General features: G+C 46.5%; 1 protein-coding gene across 5 annotated transcripts in view; it reads right to left on the reverse strand.

The window, feature by feature from the left end:
- The window catches only part of POLA1 (DNA polymerase alpha 1, catalytic subunit), a 1,252,649-nt gene that overhangs the window by 825,743 nt on the left and 412,830 nt on the right, over nucleotides 1–14,076 (reverse strand). For all 5 annotated transcript variants that reach the window (XR_010241483.1, XM_063955699.1, XM_063955698.1 and 2 more), the window contains exons 21-22: nucleotides 2,632–2,751; nucleotides 45–144 (exon numbers count right to left, since the gene is read on the reverse strand). Coding sequence is in view for 4 of the 5 variants with exons in the window: in XM_063955699.1 (XP_063811769.1) it covers nucleotides 45–144; nucleotides 2,632–2,751 (220 nt within the window). In the remaining variant the exon portion in view is untranslated. The remainder of the gene's footprint in view (nucleotides 1–44; nucleotides 145–2,631; nucleotides 2,752–14,076) is intronic.

Raw genomic sequence — 14,076 nt, forward strand, 5'->3', positions numbered from 1 at the left:
TGTATCTAACATACTTTAAGGCAAAGCAGGATTTGATATCTCACCAACTTTAGGGTCCAGAACCAAACCACCAGCATATGCAGCCTTCCGCCGACCTTTCTTGTATTTATCTTGATCTACAGCCATATCCTCATCATCATCTACCTGCAAAAATGCAGAGATTCAGTCAAATGCATAGTACAATCTTAGGGCTTCACACAGACCAAGACCTGTACATTGAGCAATGATCTTTTTGATCGCTAGCGTGCTCTTGCACTTGACCAAGTAAAGCCTAAGCACCAGATTATGCAAATATAGTCTACTCTCATACATGCTGCATGACGTGCGTTCACAGAATACATCATTCCGTGTGACATATATACAATCTTCCATGTAATGTTTCATTATTGGATTGATCAGGTTTACCATACCAGGAGTTCTGAATATTCCCAATGAAATGGTGCAAATTTTGAGAAGTTGACGAATTACTGCAGTTATGGACAAATAAATATATATCCTTGCTACTTGGCAGTCTCACATAAAATGCAAAAATGTTATAATTTTAAATGTCTATACTATCCAAGTGACAAAATGTTCATAAATAGAACCCTTAATTTAAGAATCAGTCAAGCAACAGTCAGAATGTGGAGCAAGGTACTTTTATATTTATACACAATTTATTACATCTACATTTAAAACGCAATGTCTAAAAACACAAAATGCCATTAGTACTAAAGAATAAGTACGGATATTATGGTAGCACTCAGACAACACTTACTGCTGGTTTTATTGTCAAAGTATAAAATAAAGATGAATCAATATTAATACTGAAGTGTAGTAACTCGCACAGAACATACTTCAAACTAAAATACAGTGTTAAAAGCAAACAATAAAAACTTCTGACTGCAATGACCAGCGTTTTACAATATTTTTTTGATATAATTTTTTATTAACAATATGTATCATTAAGGAGGTTACGAATCATCATTTAAATTATTTCATTATACAACAATATCAGATACAGATGTAGCCACACTCATCCAGCATGCGGAACGGCCGCACGTTCCAAACCTAGGTGCCTAGTGTTCACGCTAGGCTGTTTTAGCAGGGCGCCACGCCCTGCCTGATTTTTTAAGGGCAAAATCCGCCCTGCCCTTTCTGCGGTGCGCGCTGCTAGAACAGCGGCCCGCTTCCTCCCTCCCAGCGTGTAAAGATGCTGTGCGCATGCGCGCGGCATCCATTCACGCTGTGAGAGAGCTTGGGGGAAGCCCAGCGCCTCCGTAGTGACGCTGCCCACGCCCCGTTTTAACGTCTGTTGGATGAACCGCACACTTTTATTACGCAAAATGACCACGCCCCTATTTTGTGTGGCCACGCCCCTTTTTGGCGTGCACGCACATGCTTATGCCCCCATCAGTCCGGCGCCCTGCCCAAATGCTAGAGTGAACACTAGGTGCCTGAGCATGCCGAAATGCATCTAAGTACGGCGGCCATGTACTATGGGCGTGGGTACTTACACGCACACGTGCTGCGCCTGTGTTTTCGTGAATACGCCAAGCTGCAGGCAGGATGAGTGTAGCTACAACTGTACTTTACTATTAATGCAAGTGTATTATGGATTTTAAATCACATCGGACAGACACCCGGAAGCTAGAAGCTTGTTAATGTGTGCTAATTTGCACACATGCATATCCTTTATTGTTACTGGATGTTTTAAGGGCTGTCTCTCTCTCTCAATCCAGTCTAATGTACAATGAGTACTGCTTATTTTGAGGTGGTGGTGCACTGGCCACTACAATTGTTTCAACATTAATAATACAACCCACCTTATTGGAAGCCATTTTAATCTATTTTTTTTTCCCGATCTAAGAAAGACCAGTTTTAGTACATTAGAATACTGATAGGACCAATACTCCAGCAGGTATATTCACTAAGGTGTGAGTTGTTGTTGTTTTGTTTTTTTGTTTGTTTGATTTTTTTAGAAGTGGAGATGTTGCCCATAGCAACCAGATTTTACTTAACATTTTTCCAGCTGCTTCTAGAAGATAAAAGCTAGAAACTGATTGGTTACTATGGGCAACTTCTCCACTTCTTAAAAAAAAACTCACACCTTAGTAAATATACCCTCAGGTCTCAAAGGAAAATAAAAAGCCCTATTTCTAGGATATACCCAAACAGTCTCAAGTTTGGTAATAACGTTTGTGCACAAACCTATATCTGTGTTGACAAGCATAAACATTTGCCTGAAAATACAATTATTCTGACTTAGTTTGCAAATGTGTATTTGATTATAATGATTTGGTCATATATGTAAAAGAAACAAGTGAGTAACTCTGCAAACTGGAGCAACACAAAAAATAAAAAAGTAAAGCGCTGCGGAATGTGTGCACGCTACATAAATAACTGGTAATACATAAATAAAAATGTTACCAGCTATTTTCTTTTTTTTTATTTGAAACTTAAACTGCAGGTCACATAGTCTGCAGTTGCATACGTACAAGCAATTAATAGTGTCCAAAAAGACAATTAATCACAGTATTAAAAACTATTTTTTGGCTTCCTCAATGGTATATATACTAAAATTCACCAGTAAAGGAAACATGACACGTTAACCTACTGGTATCAGTATAAAAGCAATGAGAGGATACTCACCACAGCCTGCTGACTCTTCTTGAAAACCTGCTTGTCAGGTACTAAGAAGTCATGTTCATAGAAAGCATGAAGCAGGAGGAACTCATTTCGCTTGGAGCGCCCACCCATCAATGTATTTGACTGAGTAAAAGAAATATTCATTTAGCATATTAAAGAACACTACAAATATGTTTCAAGCTCAACGAAAATAAATTATAAAAAAAAACACAAAGTTCATACAAAGGGTTAAAAAGTATATTTATAAACACAAATACGAAACCAAACAGCAATTGCTGAGCAATGTCACTGACCAACATACAGACACCACCAGCAGACAGGTAGCACCTCCATAAATTCTGTTTTATGTCAGAGACAGCTTTCACAAGAAAAAAAGCCAAAACATTCTACTTTCAAAATATAAAAAGACATTTACTCGTTTAAGAGAACAAGATTTGGAATGGAATAGCACACAAAATGACACTTTGCTTTTAAACCAGCTCAACATGATTTTGGAAAGATGAATACGCTGACAAGACAAATCATCTCTGTCAACGGAGTCAGTTTGTTACAGTTGCTTGATTCAGTAGGAGCGACATGCTATGAAACTAGATCATTTCTAGTCATTAGAAATTTCAAGCTGAATTTGATCCACTCGCTGGATAGAAAGGGGAAAAAAAAACATGAAAGATTTTGTCTAGGTTAAGAGACAAAAACAGACCTCAAACTATTTTGTGGCGGTACAACACACAAGTGCATGTTGGCTGGCTGGAGCCATTACATGTAGGAGTTGCTTCAATGAAAATGTACTAGTTACTTTATAATTAGTTTTAAAATAATAAAAAAAAAAAAAAAAGTATTTCTTTCCTCTTAAGAAATGCTTTCAAAACTGCATGGAATAACGTAAGAATTTTAAATAAATAAATAAGAACATTTAGAAATGTTTCAGGCCAGTCTGCTTTAGAAACTCAATGGTAATGTGTCTACTGCAGAACCTCAAGATCCAAGGACACATAAAAATAGGATTTTAATTACCTACCGGTAATTCCTTTTCTCGTAGTCCATAAGGGATATTGGGGGAATCTAGTACAATGGGGTATAGACGGGGTCCAAAGGAGCAGATGCACTTTACATTTCTTCAACTGGGTGTGCTGGCTCCTCCCCTCCATGCTCCCTTCCACAGGCAGTTATAGGTAAAATAGTGCCGGAAGGAGAAAGGACATACTTGAGAGAAGGTACATAACGACGAGTGGTGAGATTTACACACCACTAACATAAAACAACCAGCAACGGCTGGTAACAAGCTAACAGGTAACCATAGAAGAGATAACCTGCAGAAAAATCACCGCACTGAGGCGGGAGCTCAATATCCCTTATGGACTACGAGAAAAGTATTTACCAGTAGGTAATTAAAATCTTATTTTCTCTAGCATCCATAAGAGATATTGGGGTAAACTAGTACGATGGGGACGTCCCAAAGCTTCCATAACGGGCGAGAATGTGCAGAGACGTCGACAGCACCGCCTGCCCAAACTGGGTATCCTCTTTGGCCAGGGTATCAAACCTGCAGAACTTCACAAAGGTGTTCTTCCCCTACCAGGTAGCAGCTCGGCATATTTGCAAGGCCGAGATTCCACGGGCAGCCACCCAGGAAGACCCCACCGATCTTGTATAGTAGGACTACAGAGACTGAGGAACAGGTAAGGCTACCTGTTGGATAGTAAGTCTAAGCCAACGAGCAATGGACTGCTTTGAAGCAGGGAATCCCTTTCTCTGCGCATCATACAGCACGAACAAGGAATCCGTCTTTCTGATCCGAACCATTCTCTTGACATAGATCTTCAAGGCTCGCACCACATCCACTGCCTCCGAAGGAGCACAAGTGCCAAACTGGACGGAACCACAATAGGTAGATTCGAGTGGAATGCAGAGACGACCTTTGGCAGGAACTGCTGCCTAGTCCTGAGCTCCGTTCTGTCCTCATATAAGACCAAGTAAGGGCTTTTACACGATAAGGCCACCAATTCTGAGACACGTCTAGAAGCCAGGGCCAAGAACACCACCGTCTTCCACGTGAGGTACTTGTTTTCTACCGTCATCAGAAGTTCAAACCAGTTGGACTGTAGAAATTTCAACACTACATTCAAATCCCAGGGTGCCGTGGGCGGCACAAAAGGAGGTTGAATGTGAAGCACCCCTTGCAAGAAGGTCTGAACTTCTGGCAATACTGCCAATATCTTCCGGAAGAAAATTGAGAGAGCTGGAATATGGACCTTAATGGAACCCCTTAACCACACCAGCCTGCAGGAAACATCCCAAGAGGAACTCCGCAGGCGGAGACATATCTTCTCCAGATGATTATAGTGTTTTGACGTCACAGGTTTCCTGGCCTGAACCATGGTAGCAGTAACCTTTTTGGAAAGGCCCTTGTGAGATAAGATGTTCCGCTCAACCTCCATGCCGTCTAACGAAGCCGCCGTAAGTCCGGGTAGACGAACGGACCTTGCTGAATAAGATCTCTTCTCAGTGGCAGAGACCAAAGGGTCTTCGCCGGATATGTCCAGAAGATCCACTTACCATGCCCTCAGAGGCCAATCCGGGCAATCAGAATTGCCTGGACGCCTTAATTCCCGATTCGCTTGAGCACCCTTGGGAGCAATGGAATCAGAGAAAACAGGTAGACCAACCGATAAGGGCAAGGCGACGTCAGTGCATCCACTGCCCTCGCAGGAAGGTCCACGGTACGTGAGCAACACCAACGAAGCCTCTTGTTGAGTCGAGAAGCCATTATGTCTATTTAAGGGCAGCCACACTGGTCGATGATCTGCTGAAACGTCCGATGTTGAAGCTCACAGTCTTCCGGGTGGAGATCGTGATGACCAGGAAGTCCGATTCACAGTTGTCTATTCCCGGAATGAAGATTGCGGACAGTGCTCTTGCATTTCTTTCTGCCCAGAGGAGTATTATTGACACCTCTCGCATGCAGGCCCTGCTTTTTGTTCCTCCTTGTCGACTGATGTAAGCTACTGCCGTGGCGTTGTCAGACTGTACTTGGATCGCGTGATCCCTGAGCAGAGGAAAGCATTGTAGATCGCCCGAAGTTCCAGAATGTTGATCGGAAGGAGGGCTTCATGGGCTACCTGCCCTGGAACTGAGCCCCCTGGGTGACAGCTCCCCATCCTGTCAGAATCGCATTCGTTGTGAGGAGAATCCAATCCTGAATCCCAAAACTTCAGCCTTCCAGGAGGTTGAAGGACTGCAGCCACCACAGGAAGGAAATCCTGACATGAGGTGACAGCTGTATTATCCGGTGTATCTGAAGATATGATCCGGAACACTTGCTTAGGAGATCCAATTGAAATGTTCTGGCATGGAACCTTTCATACTGGATAGCCTCGTACGAGGCAACCGTCTTCCCAAAACAATCTTATGCAAAGATGGATGGATATTCGAATAGACCTGAGAACCATGCGGACCATCTCCTGATGTGTTGTCGCTTTGTTTTCCGGGAGGAATACTTTCCGCTGCCACAGTATCCAGCAACATTCCCAGGAACAGAAGCGGCTGAGTTGGCTCCAGGTGGGACTTCTGTAAATGAAGGATCCACCCATAATGTGACAGAAATTGGATAGTGCGGTCTATATGGGGCAATAAAAAGCTCCCCCTCCCTTTCGAGCACCTGAATGATATCACTAAGCTAATTGAGCATCTACCAATATATATGTTTCTTGCTTTTATCAGTAGATCGTCCAGGTAATGGTATTGACCCCCTGGAACCAGAGTTGGAACATCATCTCCGCCATCACCTTCGTGAACACCCGCAGAGTTGTGGACAGGCCAAAGGGTAGTGCTTGGAACTGGTAGTGATTGTTAAGCAGGGCAAACCTCAGGTAAGCCTGATGAGGTGGCCAAATCGGGATATGGAGATAGGCGCCCCTGATATCCATGGAGACCACAAACTCCTGTTCTTCCAGACCCGCAATCACTGCAAGCAAGGATTCGATCTTGTACCCGAAAACCTTTAGTAAGGATTTCAGATTCAAAATGGGTCTTACCGGACCACCTGGTTTTGGTACCACTACAGGTTGGAGTAATAACCCTTTCCCTGTTGTTGCAGTGGCACTGGAACAATGACTCGGGACTAGACCAATTTTAGAATGGCCTGTTGCAGCGTAACATGCGTATCCTCCAAAGCTGTTAAGCTTCATTTGAAAAATTGGTGGGGAAGAGCACCGTCGAACTCCAGCTTGTAGCCCTGAGAAATGAGGGCCTGTACCCAGGTATCCTGGCAGGAACTTTCCCAGATGCGGCTGAAGTGACACAGCCGAGCTCCCACCACGAGATACCCTCAGGGTGGGCGGGCACAGTCATGCCGAGGACTTTGTGGAAGCTGAACTGGTGATTTGTACCTGGGAACCCAAAACTGCTGGCTTTTTTGCCTTACCTCTGGTGCATCGCGCAGCATTTGAGGCGCCACTGTTCAAGATCAAAACATAGTGGTCTGAAAGGACTGAGCAGATGGCCCTGAGTAGGAGCGCCTAACCGGTGGGGCCCCAGAGGGGAGAAACGTGTAATTTCCCGCAGTAGCTTTGGAAATCCACAAAACCAACACAACCACGAATAGCCACTCTACTAAGAAAAGGGAGACACACCACATTACGCATGGAATCTGTGTCCACTATCCACTGGCGCAGCAATAAAGCCCTGCGCGCTAACACTGCCATGCCAGTAGTACTCACAGTAACAGGCGCCTCTCTCTTTAATATAGTCACACAGAACGCATGCAGTATCCTCAATGCGTTTGATCAGAGTAACCATACTCACTAGAGACATATCCCCCGCAAGGCCCTCTTGAACTGGACCACCCAGGTGTGAATGACATGTGTCAACCAGCAACTCGCTATCAAAGGTCTTTGTGATATACCCAGCTGCTGTGGAATAGACTTCAGTGTAGTCTTCTAGTTTTCTATCCCCAGGGTCCTTCAAAGCCGAGGAGCCAGGGACCGGTAAAGACACCTCTTTAGACAGGCGTGAGAGACAGACGTCAAAATCTTCCCAGTTTTTCCTTCCTTCAGGAGAAAATGGGAAAGTGTTAAGAAGCGTCTGGCCACATGGAATTTATCAGGATTTTTCCAGGTCAACTTTAAACATATCATCTAATTCCTTAGAATCAGAGAAAGTGACGCTAACCTTTTTCTGAGAGGAGAAAAAATAAGAATTTACTCACCGGTAATTCTATTTCTCGTAGACCGTAGTGGATGCTGGGACTCCGTAAGGACCATGGGGAATAGCGGCTCCGCAGGAGACTGGGCACAACTATAAAGAAAGCTTTAGGTCTAACTGGTGTGCACTGGCTCCTCCCACTATGACCCTTCTCCAGACTTCAGTTAGGATACTGTGCCCGGAAGAGCTGACACAAGAAGGAAGGATTTAAGACTCATACCAGCCACACCAATCACACCGTATAACTCGTGATACAATACCCAGTTAACAGTATGATAACAACTGAGCCTCTCAACAGATGGCTCAACAATAACCCTTTAGTTAAGCAATAACTATATACAAGTATTGCAGACAATCCGCACTTGGAATGGGCGCCCAGCATTCACTACGGACTACGAGAAATAGAATTACCGGTGAGTAAATTCTTATTTTCTCTGACGTCCTAAGTGGATGCTGGGACTCCGTAAGGACCATGGGGATTATACCAAAGCTCCCAAACGGGCGGGAGAGTGCGGATGACTCTGCAGCACCGAATGGGCAAACTCTAGGTCCTCCTCAGCCAGGGTGTCAAACTTGTAGAATTTAGCAAACGTGTTTGACCCCGACCAAGTAGCTGCTCGGCAAAGTTGAATAGCCGAGACCCCTCGGGCAGCCGCCCAAGAAGAGCCCACCTTCCTCGTGGAATGGGCTTTCACTGATTTAGGATGCGGCAGTCCAGCCGCAGAATGTGCAAGCTGAATCGTACTACAGATCCAGCGAGCAATAGTCTGCTTTGAAGCAGGTGCACCCAACTTGTTGGGCGCATACAGGATAAATAGCGAATCAGTCTTTCGGACTCCAGCTGTCCTGGAAACATATATTTTCAGGGCCCTGACTACGTCCAACAACTTGGAAGCCTCCAAGTCTTTTGTAGCCGCAGGCACCACAATAGGTTGGTTCAGATGAAACGCTGATACCACTTTAGGGAGAAACTGGGGACGAGTCCTCAATTCTGCCCTATCCATATGGAAAATCAGATAAGGGCTTTTACATGACAAAGCTGCCAATTCTGATACACGCCTGGCCGAAGCCAAGGCCAACAACATGACCACTTTCCACGTGAGATATTTCAAATCCACTGTTTTCAGTGGCTCAAACCAATGTGACTTCAGGAAATCCAACACCACGTTGTGATCCCAAGGTGCCACTGGAGGCACAAAAGGGGGCTGAATATGCAGCACTCCCTTAACAAAAGTCTGAACTTCAGGTAGTGAAACCAGTTCTCTCTGGAAGAAAATCGACAGAGCCGAAATCTGGACCTTAATGGAACCCAATTTTAGGCCCATAGTCACCCCTGACTGTAGGAAGTGCAGGAAACGGCCCAGCTGAAATTCCTCCATTGGGGCCTTCCTGGCCTCACACCACGCAACATATTTTCGCCATATGCGGTGATAATGGTTTGCGGTTACTTCTTTCCTAGCCTTAATCAGCGTAGGAATGACTTCCTCCGGAATGCCCTTTTCCTTCAGGATCCGGTGTTCAACCGCCATGCCGTCAAACGCAGCCGCGGTAAGTCTTGGAACAGACAGGGCCCCTGCAGCAGCAGGTCTTGTCTGAGCGGTAGAGGCCATGGGTCCTCTGAGAACATTTCTAGAAGTTCCGGGTACCAAGCTCTTCTTGGCCAATCCGGAACAATGAGTATAGTTCTTACTCCACTTCTCCGTATTATCCTCAGTACCTTTGGTATGAGAGGAAGAGGAGGGAACACATAAACCGACCGGTACACCCACGGTGTCACTAGAGCGTCCACAACTATCGCCTGCGGGTCTCTTGACCTGGCGCAATACTTTTCTAGCTTTTTGTTTAGGCGAGACGCCATCATGTCCACCTGTGGCCTTTCCCAACGGTTTACAATCATTTGGAAGACTTCTGGATGAAGTCCCCACTCTCCCGGGTGGAGGTCGTGCCTGCTGAGGAAGTCTGCTTCCCAGTTGTCCACTCCCGGAATGAACACTGCTGACAGTGCTAACACGTGATTTTCCGCCCATCGGAGAATCCTTGTGGCTTCTGCCATTGCCGTCCTGCTTCTCGTGCCGCCCTGTCGGTTTACATGGGCGAAAGCCGTGATGTTGTCTGACTGGATCAGTACCGGCTGGTTTTGAAGCAGGGGTTTTGCCTGACTTAGGGCATTGTAAATGGCCCTTAGTTCCAGAATATTTATGTGCAGGGAAGTCTCCTGACTTGACCATAGTCCTTGGAAGTTTCTTCCCTGTGTGACTGCCCCCCAGCCTCGAAGGCTGGCATCCGTGGTCACCAGGACCCAGTCCTGTATGCCGAATCTGCGGCCCTCTTGAAGATGAGCACTCTGCAGCCACCACAGCAGAGACACCCTTGTCCTTGGAGACAGGGTTATCAGTCGATGCATCTGAAGATGCGATCCGGACCACTTGTCCAACAGGTCCCACTGAAAGGTTCTTGCATGAAACCTGCCGAATGGAATCGCTTCGTAGGAAGCTACCATTTTTCCCAGGATCCGCGTGCAGTGATGCACCGACACCTGTTTTGGTTTTAGGAGGCCTCTGACTAGAGATGACAGCTCCTTGGCCTTCTCCTCCGGGAGAAACACTTTTTTCTGTTCTGTGTCCAGAACCATCCCCAGGAACAGTAGACGTGTCGTAGGGACCAGCTGTGACTTTGGAATGTTTAGAATCCAGCCGTGCTGTTGTAGCACTTCCCGAGATAGTGCTACCCCGACCAACAACTGCTCTCTGGACCTCGCCTTTATCAGGAGATCGTCCAAGTACGGGATAATTAAAACTCCCTTCTTTCGAAGGAGTATCATCATTTCGGCCATTACCTTGGTAAAGACCCTCGGAGCCGTGGATAGACCGAACGGCAACGTCTGGAATTGGTAATGACAATCCTGTACCACAAATCTGAGGTACTCCTGGTGAGGATGGTAAATGGGGACATGCAGGTAAGCATCCTTGATGTCCAGTGATACCATGTAATCCCCCTCGTCCAGGCTCGCAATAACCGCCCTGAGCGATTCCATCTTGAACTTGAATGTTTTTATATATGTGTTCAAGGATTTCAAATTTAAAATGGGTCTCACCGAACCGTCCGGTTTCGATACCACAAACATTGTGGAATAGTAACCCCGTCCTTGTTGAAGTAGGGGTACCTTTACTATCACCTGTTGTGAATACAGCTTGTGAATTGCCTGTAACACTGCCTCCCTGCCTGAGGGAGTGGTTGGCAAGGCAGATTTGAGGAAACGGCGGGGAGGAGACGTCTCGAACTCCAGCTTGTACCCCTGAGATACTATCTGAAAAATCCAGGGATCCACCCGTGAGCGAGCCCACTGATTGCTGAAATATTTGAGACGGGCCCCCACCGTACCTGGCTCCGCCTGTGGAGCCCCAGCGTCATGCTGTGGACTTAGAGGAAGCGGGGGAGTACTTTTGCTCCTGGGAACTGGCTGTATGCTGCAGTTTCTTTCCCCTACCTCTGCCTCTGGGCAGAAAGGACGCGCCTTTAACCCGCTTGCCCCTATTGGGCCGAAAGGACTGTACCTGATAATACGGTGCTTTCTTTGGTTGTGAGGGAACATGGGATAAAAATGTAGACTTCCCAGCTGTTGCTGTGGAAACGAGGTCCGAGAGACCATCCCCGAACAACTCCTCACCCTTAAAAGGCAGAACTTCCATGTGTCTTTTGGAATCTGCATCTCCTGTCCACTGCCGAGTCCATAACCCTCTCCTGGCAGAAATGGACATTGCACTAATTTTGGATGCCAGCCGGCAAATATCCCTCTGTGCATCCCTCATGTATAAAAGTGCGTCTTTTATATGCTCTACGGTTAGCAATATAGTGTCCCTGTCTAGGGTATCTATATTTTCTGACAGGGAATCTGACCATGCAGCAGCAGCACTGCACATCCAGGCTGAAGCAATAGCCGGTCTCAGTATAACACCTGTGTGTGTATATATAGATTTCAGGATAGCCTCCTGCTTTCTATCAGCAGATTCCTTCAGGGCGGCCGTATCCGGAGACGGTAGTGCCACCTTCTTTGACAAGCGTGTGAGCGCTTTATCCACCCTAGGGGATGTTTCCCAGCGTGACCTATCCTCTGGCGGGAAAGGGTACGCCATTAGTAACCTCTTAGAAATTACCAGCTTTTTATCAGGGGAAGCCCACGCTTCTTCACACACTTCATTTAACTCCTCAGATGGAGGAAAAGCTACTGGTAGTTTTTTCTCTCCAAACATAATACCCTTTTTTGTGGTACCGGGGGTAACGTCAGAAATGTGCAACACATTTTTCATTGCCTCAATCATGTAACGTGTGGCCCTACTAGAAGTTACATTAGTCTCATCGTCGTCGACACTGGAGTCAGTATCCGTGTCTGCCATCTGAGGTAGCGGGCGTCTTAGAGCCCCTGATGGCTTTTGAGACGCCTGGGCAGGCACAGGCTGAGAAGCCGGCTGTCCCACATTAGGTATGTCGTCAAACCTTTTATGCAAGGAGTCGACACTGTCACGTAATTCCTTCCACAGCACCATCCACTCAGGTGTCGACCCCGCAGGGGGTGACATCACATTTACAGGCATCTGCTCCGCCTCCACATAAGCCTCCTCATCAAACATGTCGACACAGCCGTACCGACACACCGCAAACACACAGGGAATGCTCTGACAGAGGACAGGACCCCAAAAAAGCCATTTGGGGAGACAGAGAGAGAGTATGCCAGCACACACCAGAGCGCTATAGAACACAGGGATCCCACTATAAATGAGTGTATTCCCTTATAGCTGCTTTTTATATATCAATATATATATCAATATATATATATATATATATATATATATATATCCTGCGCCTAAATTTAGTGCCCCATCTCTCTTTTTTACCCTTCTGTAGTGTTCAGACTGCAGGGGAGAGCCAGGGAGCTTCCTTCCAGCGGAGCTGTGAGGGAAAAATGGCGCCAGTGTGCTGAGGGAGATGGCCCCGCCCCTTTTCAGGCGGACTTCTCCCGCTTTTTCTGGAATACTGGCAGGGGTATTTTTACATCTATATAGCCTCTAGGACTATATATGATGTAGATTTGCCAGCCAAGGTGTCATATATTGCCCTCAAGGCGCCCCCCCCCCCCCAGCGCCATGCACCCATCAGTGACCGGAGTGTGAGGTGTACATGAGGAGCAATGGCGCACAGCTGCAGTGCTGTGCGCTACCTTGGTGAAGACCGAAGTCTTCTGCCGCCGATTTTCCGGACCTCTTCATGCTTCTGGCTCTGTAAGGGGGGCGGCGGCGCGGCTCCGGGAACGAACACCAAGGTCGGGTCCTGCGGTCGATCCCTCTGGAGCTAATGGTGTCCAGTACCCTAAGAAGCCCAAACTACCACCTGTTAGGTAGGTTCGCTTCTTCTCCCCTTAGTCCCTCGCTGCAGTGAGTCTGTTGCCAGCAGATCTCACTGTAAAATAAAAAATAAGAATTTACTTACCGATAATTCTATTTCTCGGAGTCCGTAGTGGATGCTGGGGTTCCTGAAAGGACCATGGGGAATAGCGGCTCCGCAGGAGACAGGGCACAAAAAGTAAAGCTTTAGGATCAGGTGGTGTGCACTGGCTCCTCCCCCTATGACCCTCCTCCAAGCCTCAGTTAGGATACTGTGCCCGGACGAGCGTACACAATAAGGAAGGATTTTGAATCCCGGGTAAGACTCATACCAGCCACACCAATCACACTGTACAACCTGTGATCTGAACCCAGTTAACAGTATGATAACAGCGGAGCCTCTGAAAAGATGGCTCACAACAATAATAACCCGATTTTTGTAACTATGTACAAGTATTGCAGATAATCCGCACTTGGGATGGGCGCCCAGCATCCACTACGGACTCCGAGAAATAGAATTATCGGTAAGTAAATTCTTATTTTCTCTATCGTCCTAGTGGATGCTGGGGTTCCTGAAAGGACCATGGGGATAATACCAAAGCTCCCAAACGGGCGGGAGAGTGCGGATGACTCTGCAGCACCGAATGAGAGAACTCCAGGTCCTCCTTAGCCAGGGTATCAAATTTGTAGGATTTTACCAACGTGTTTGCCCCTGACTAAATAGCCGCTCGGCAAAGTTGTAAAGCCGAGACCCCTCGGGCAGCCGCCCAAGATAAGCCCACCTTCCTTGTGGAATGGGCATTTACATATTTTGGCTGTGGCAGGCCTGCCACAGAATGTGCAAGCTGAATTGTATTACACATCCAAC

This window comes from Pseudophryne corroboree, chromosome 2, assembly GCF_028390025.1.
Source record: "Pseudophryne corroboree isolate aPseCor3 chromosome 2, aPseCor3.hap2, whole genome shotgun sequence".
Taxonomy (NCBI): domain Eukaryota; kingdom Metazoa; phylum Chordata; class Amphibia; order Anura; family Myobatrachidae; genus Pseudophryne; species Pseudophryne corroboree.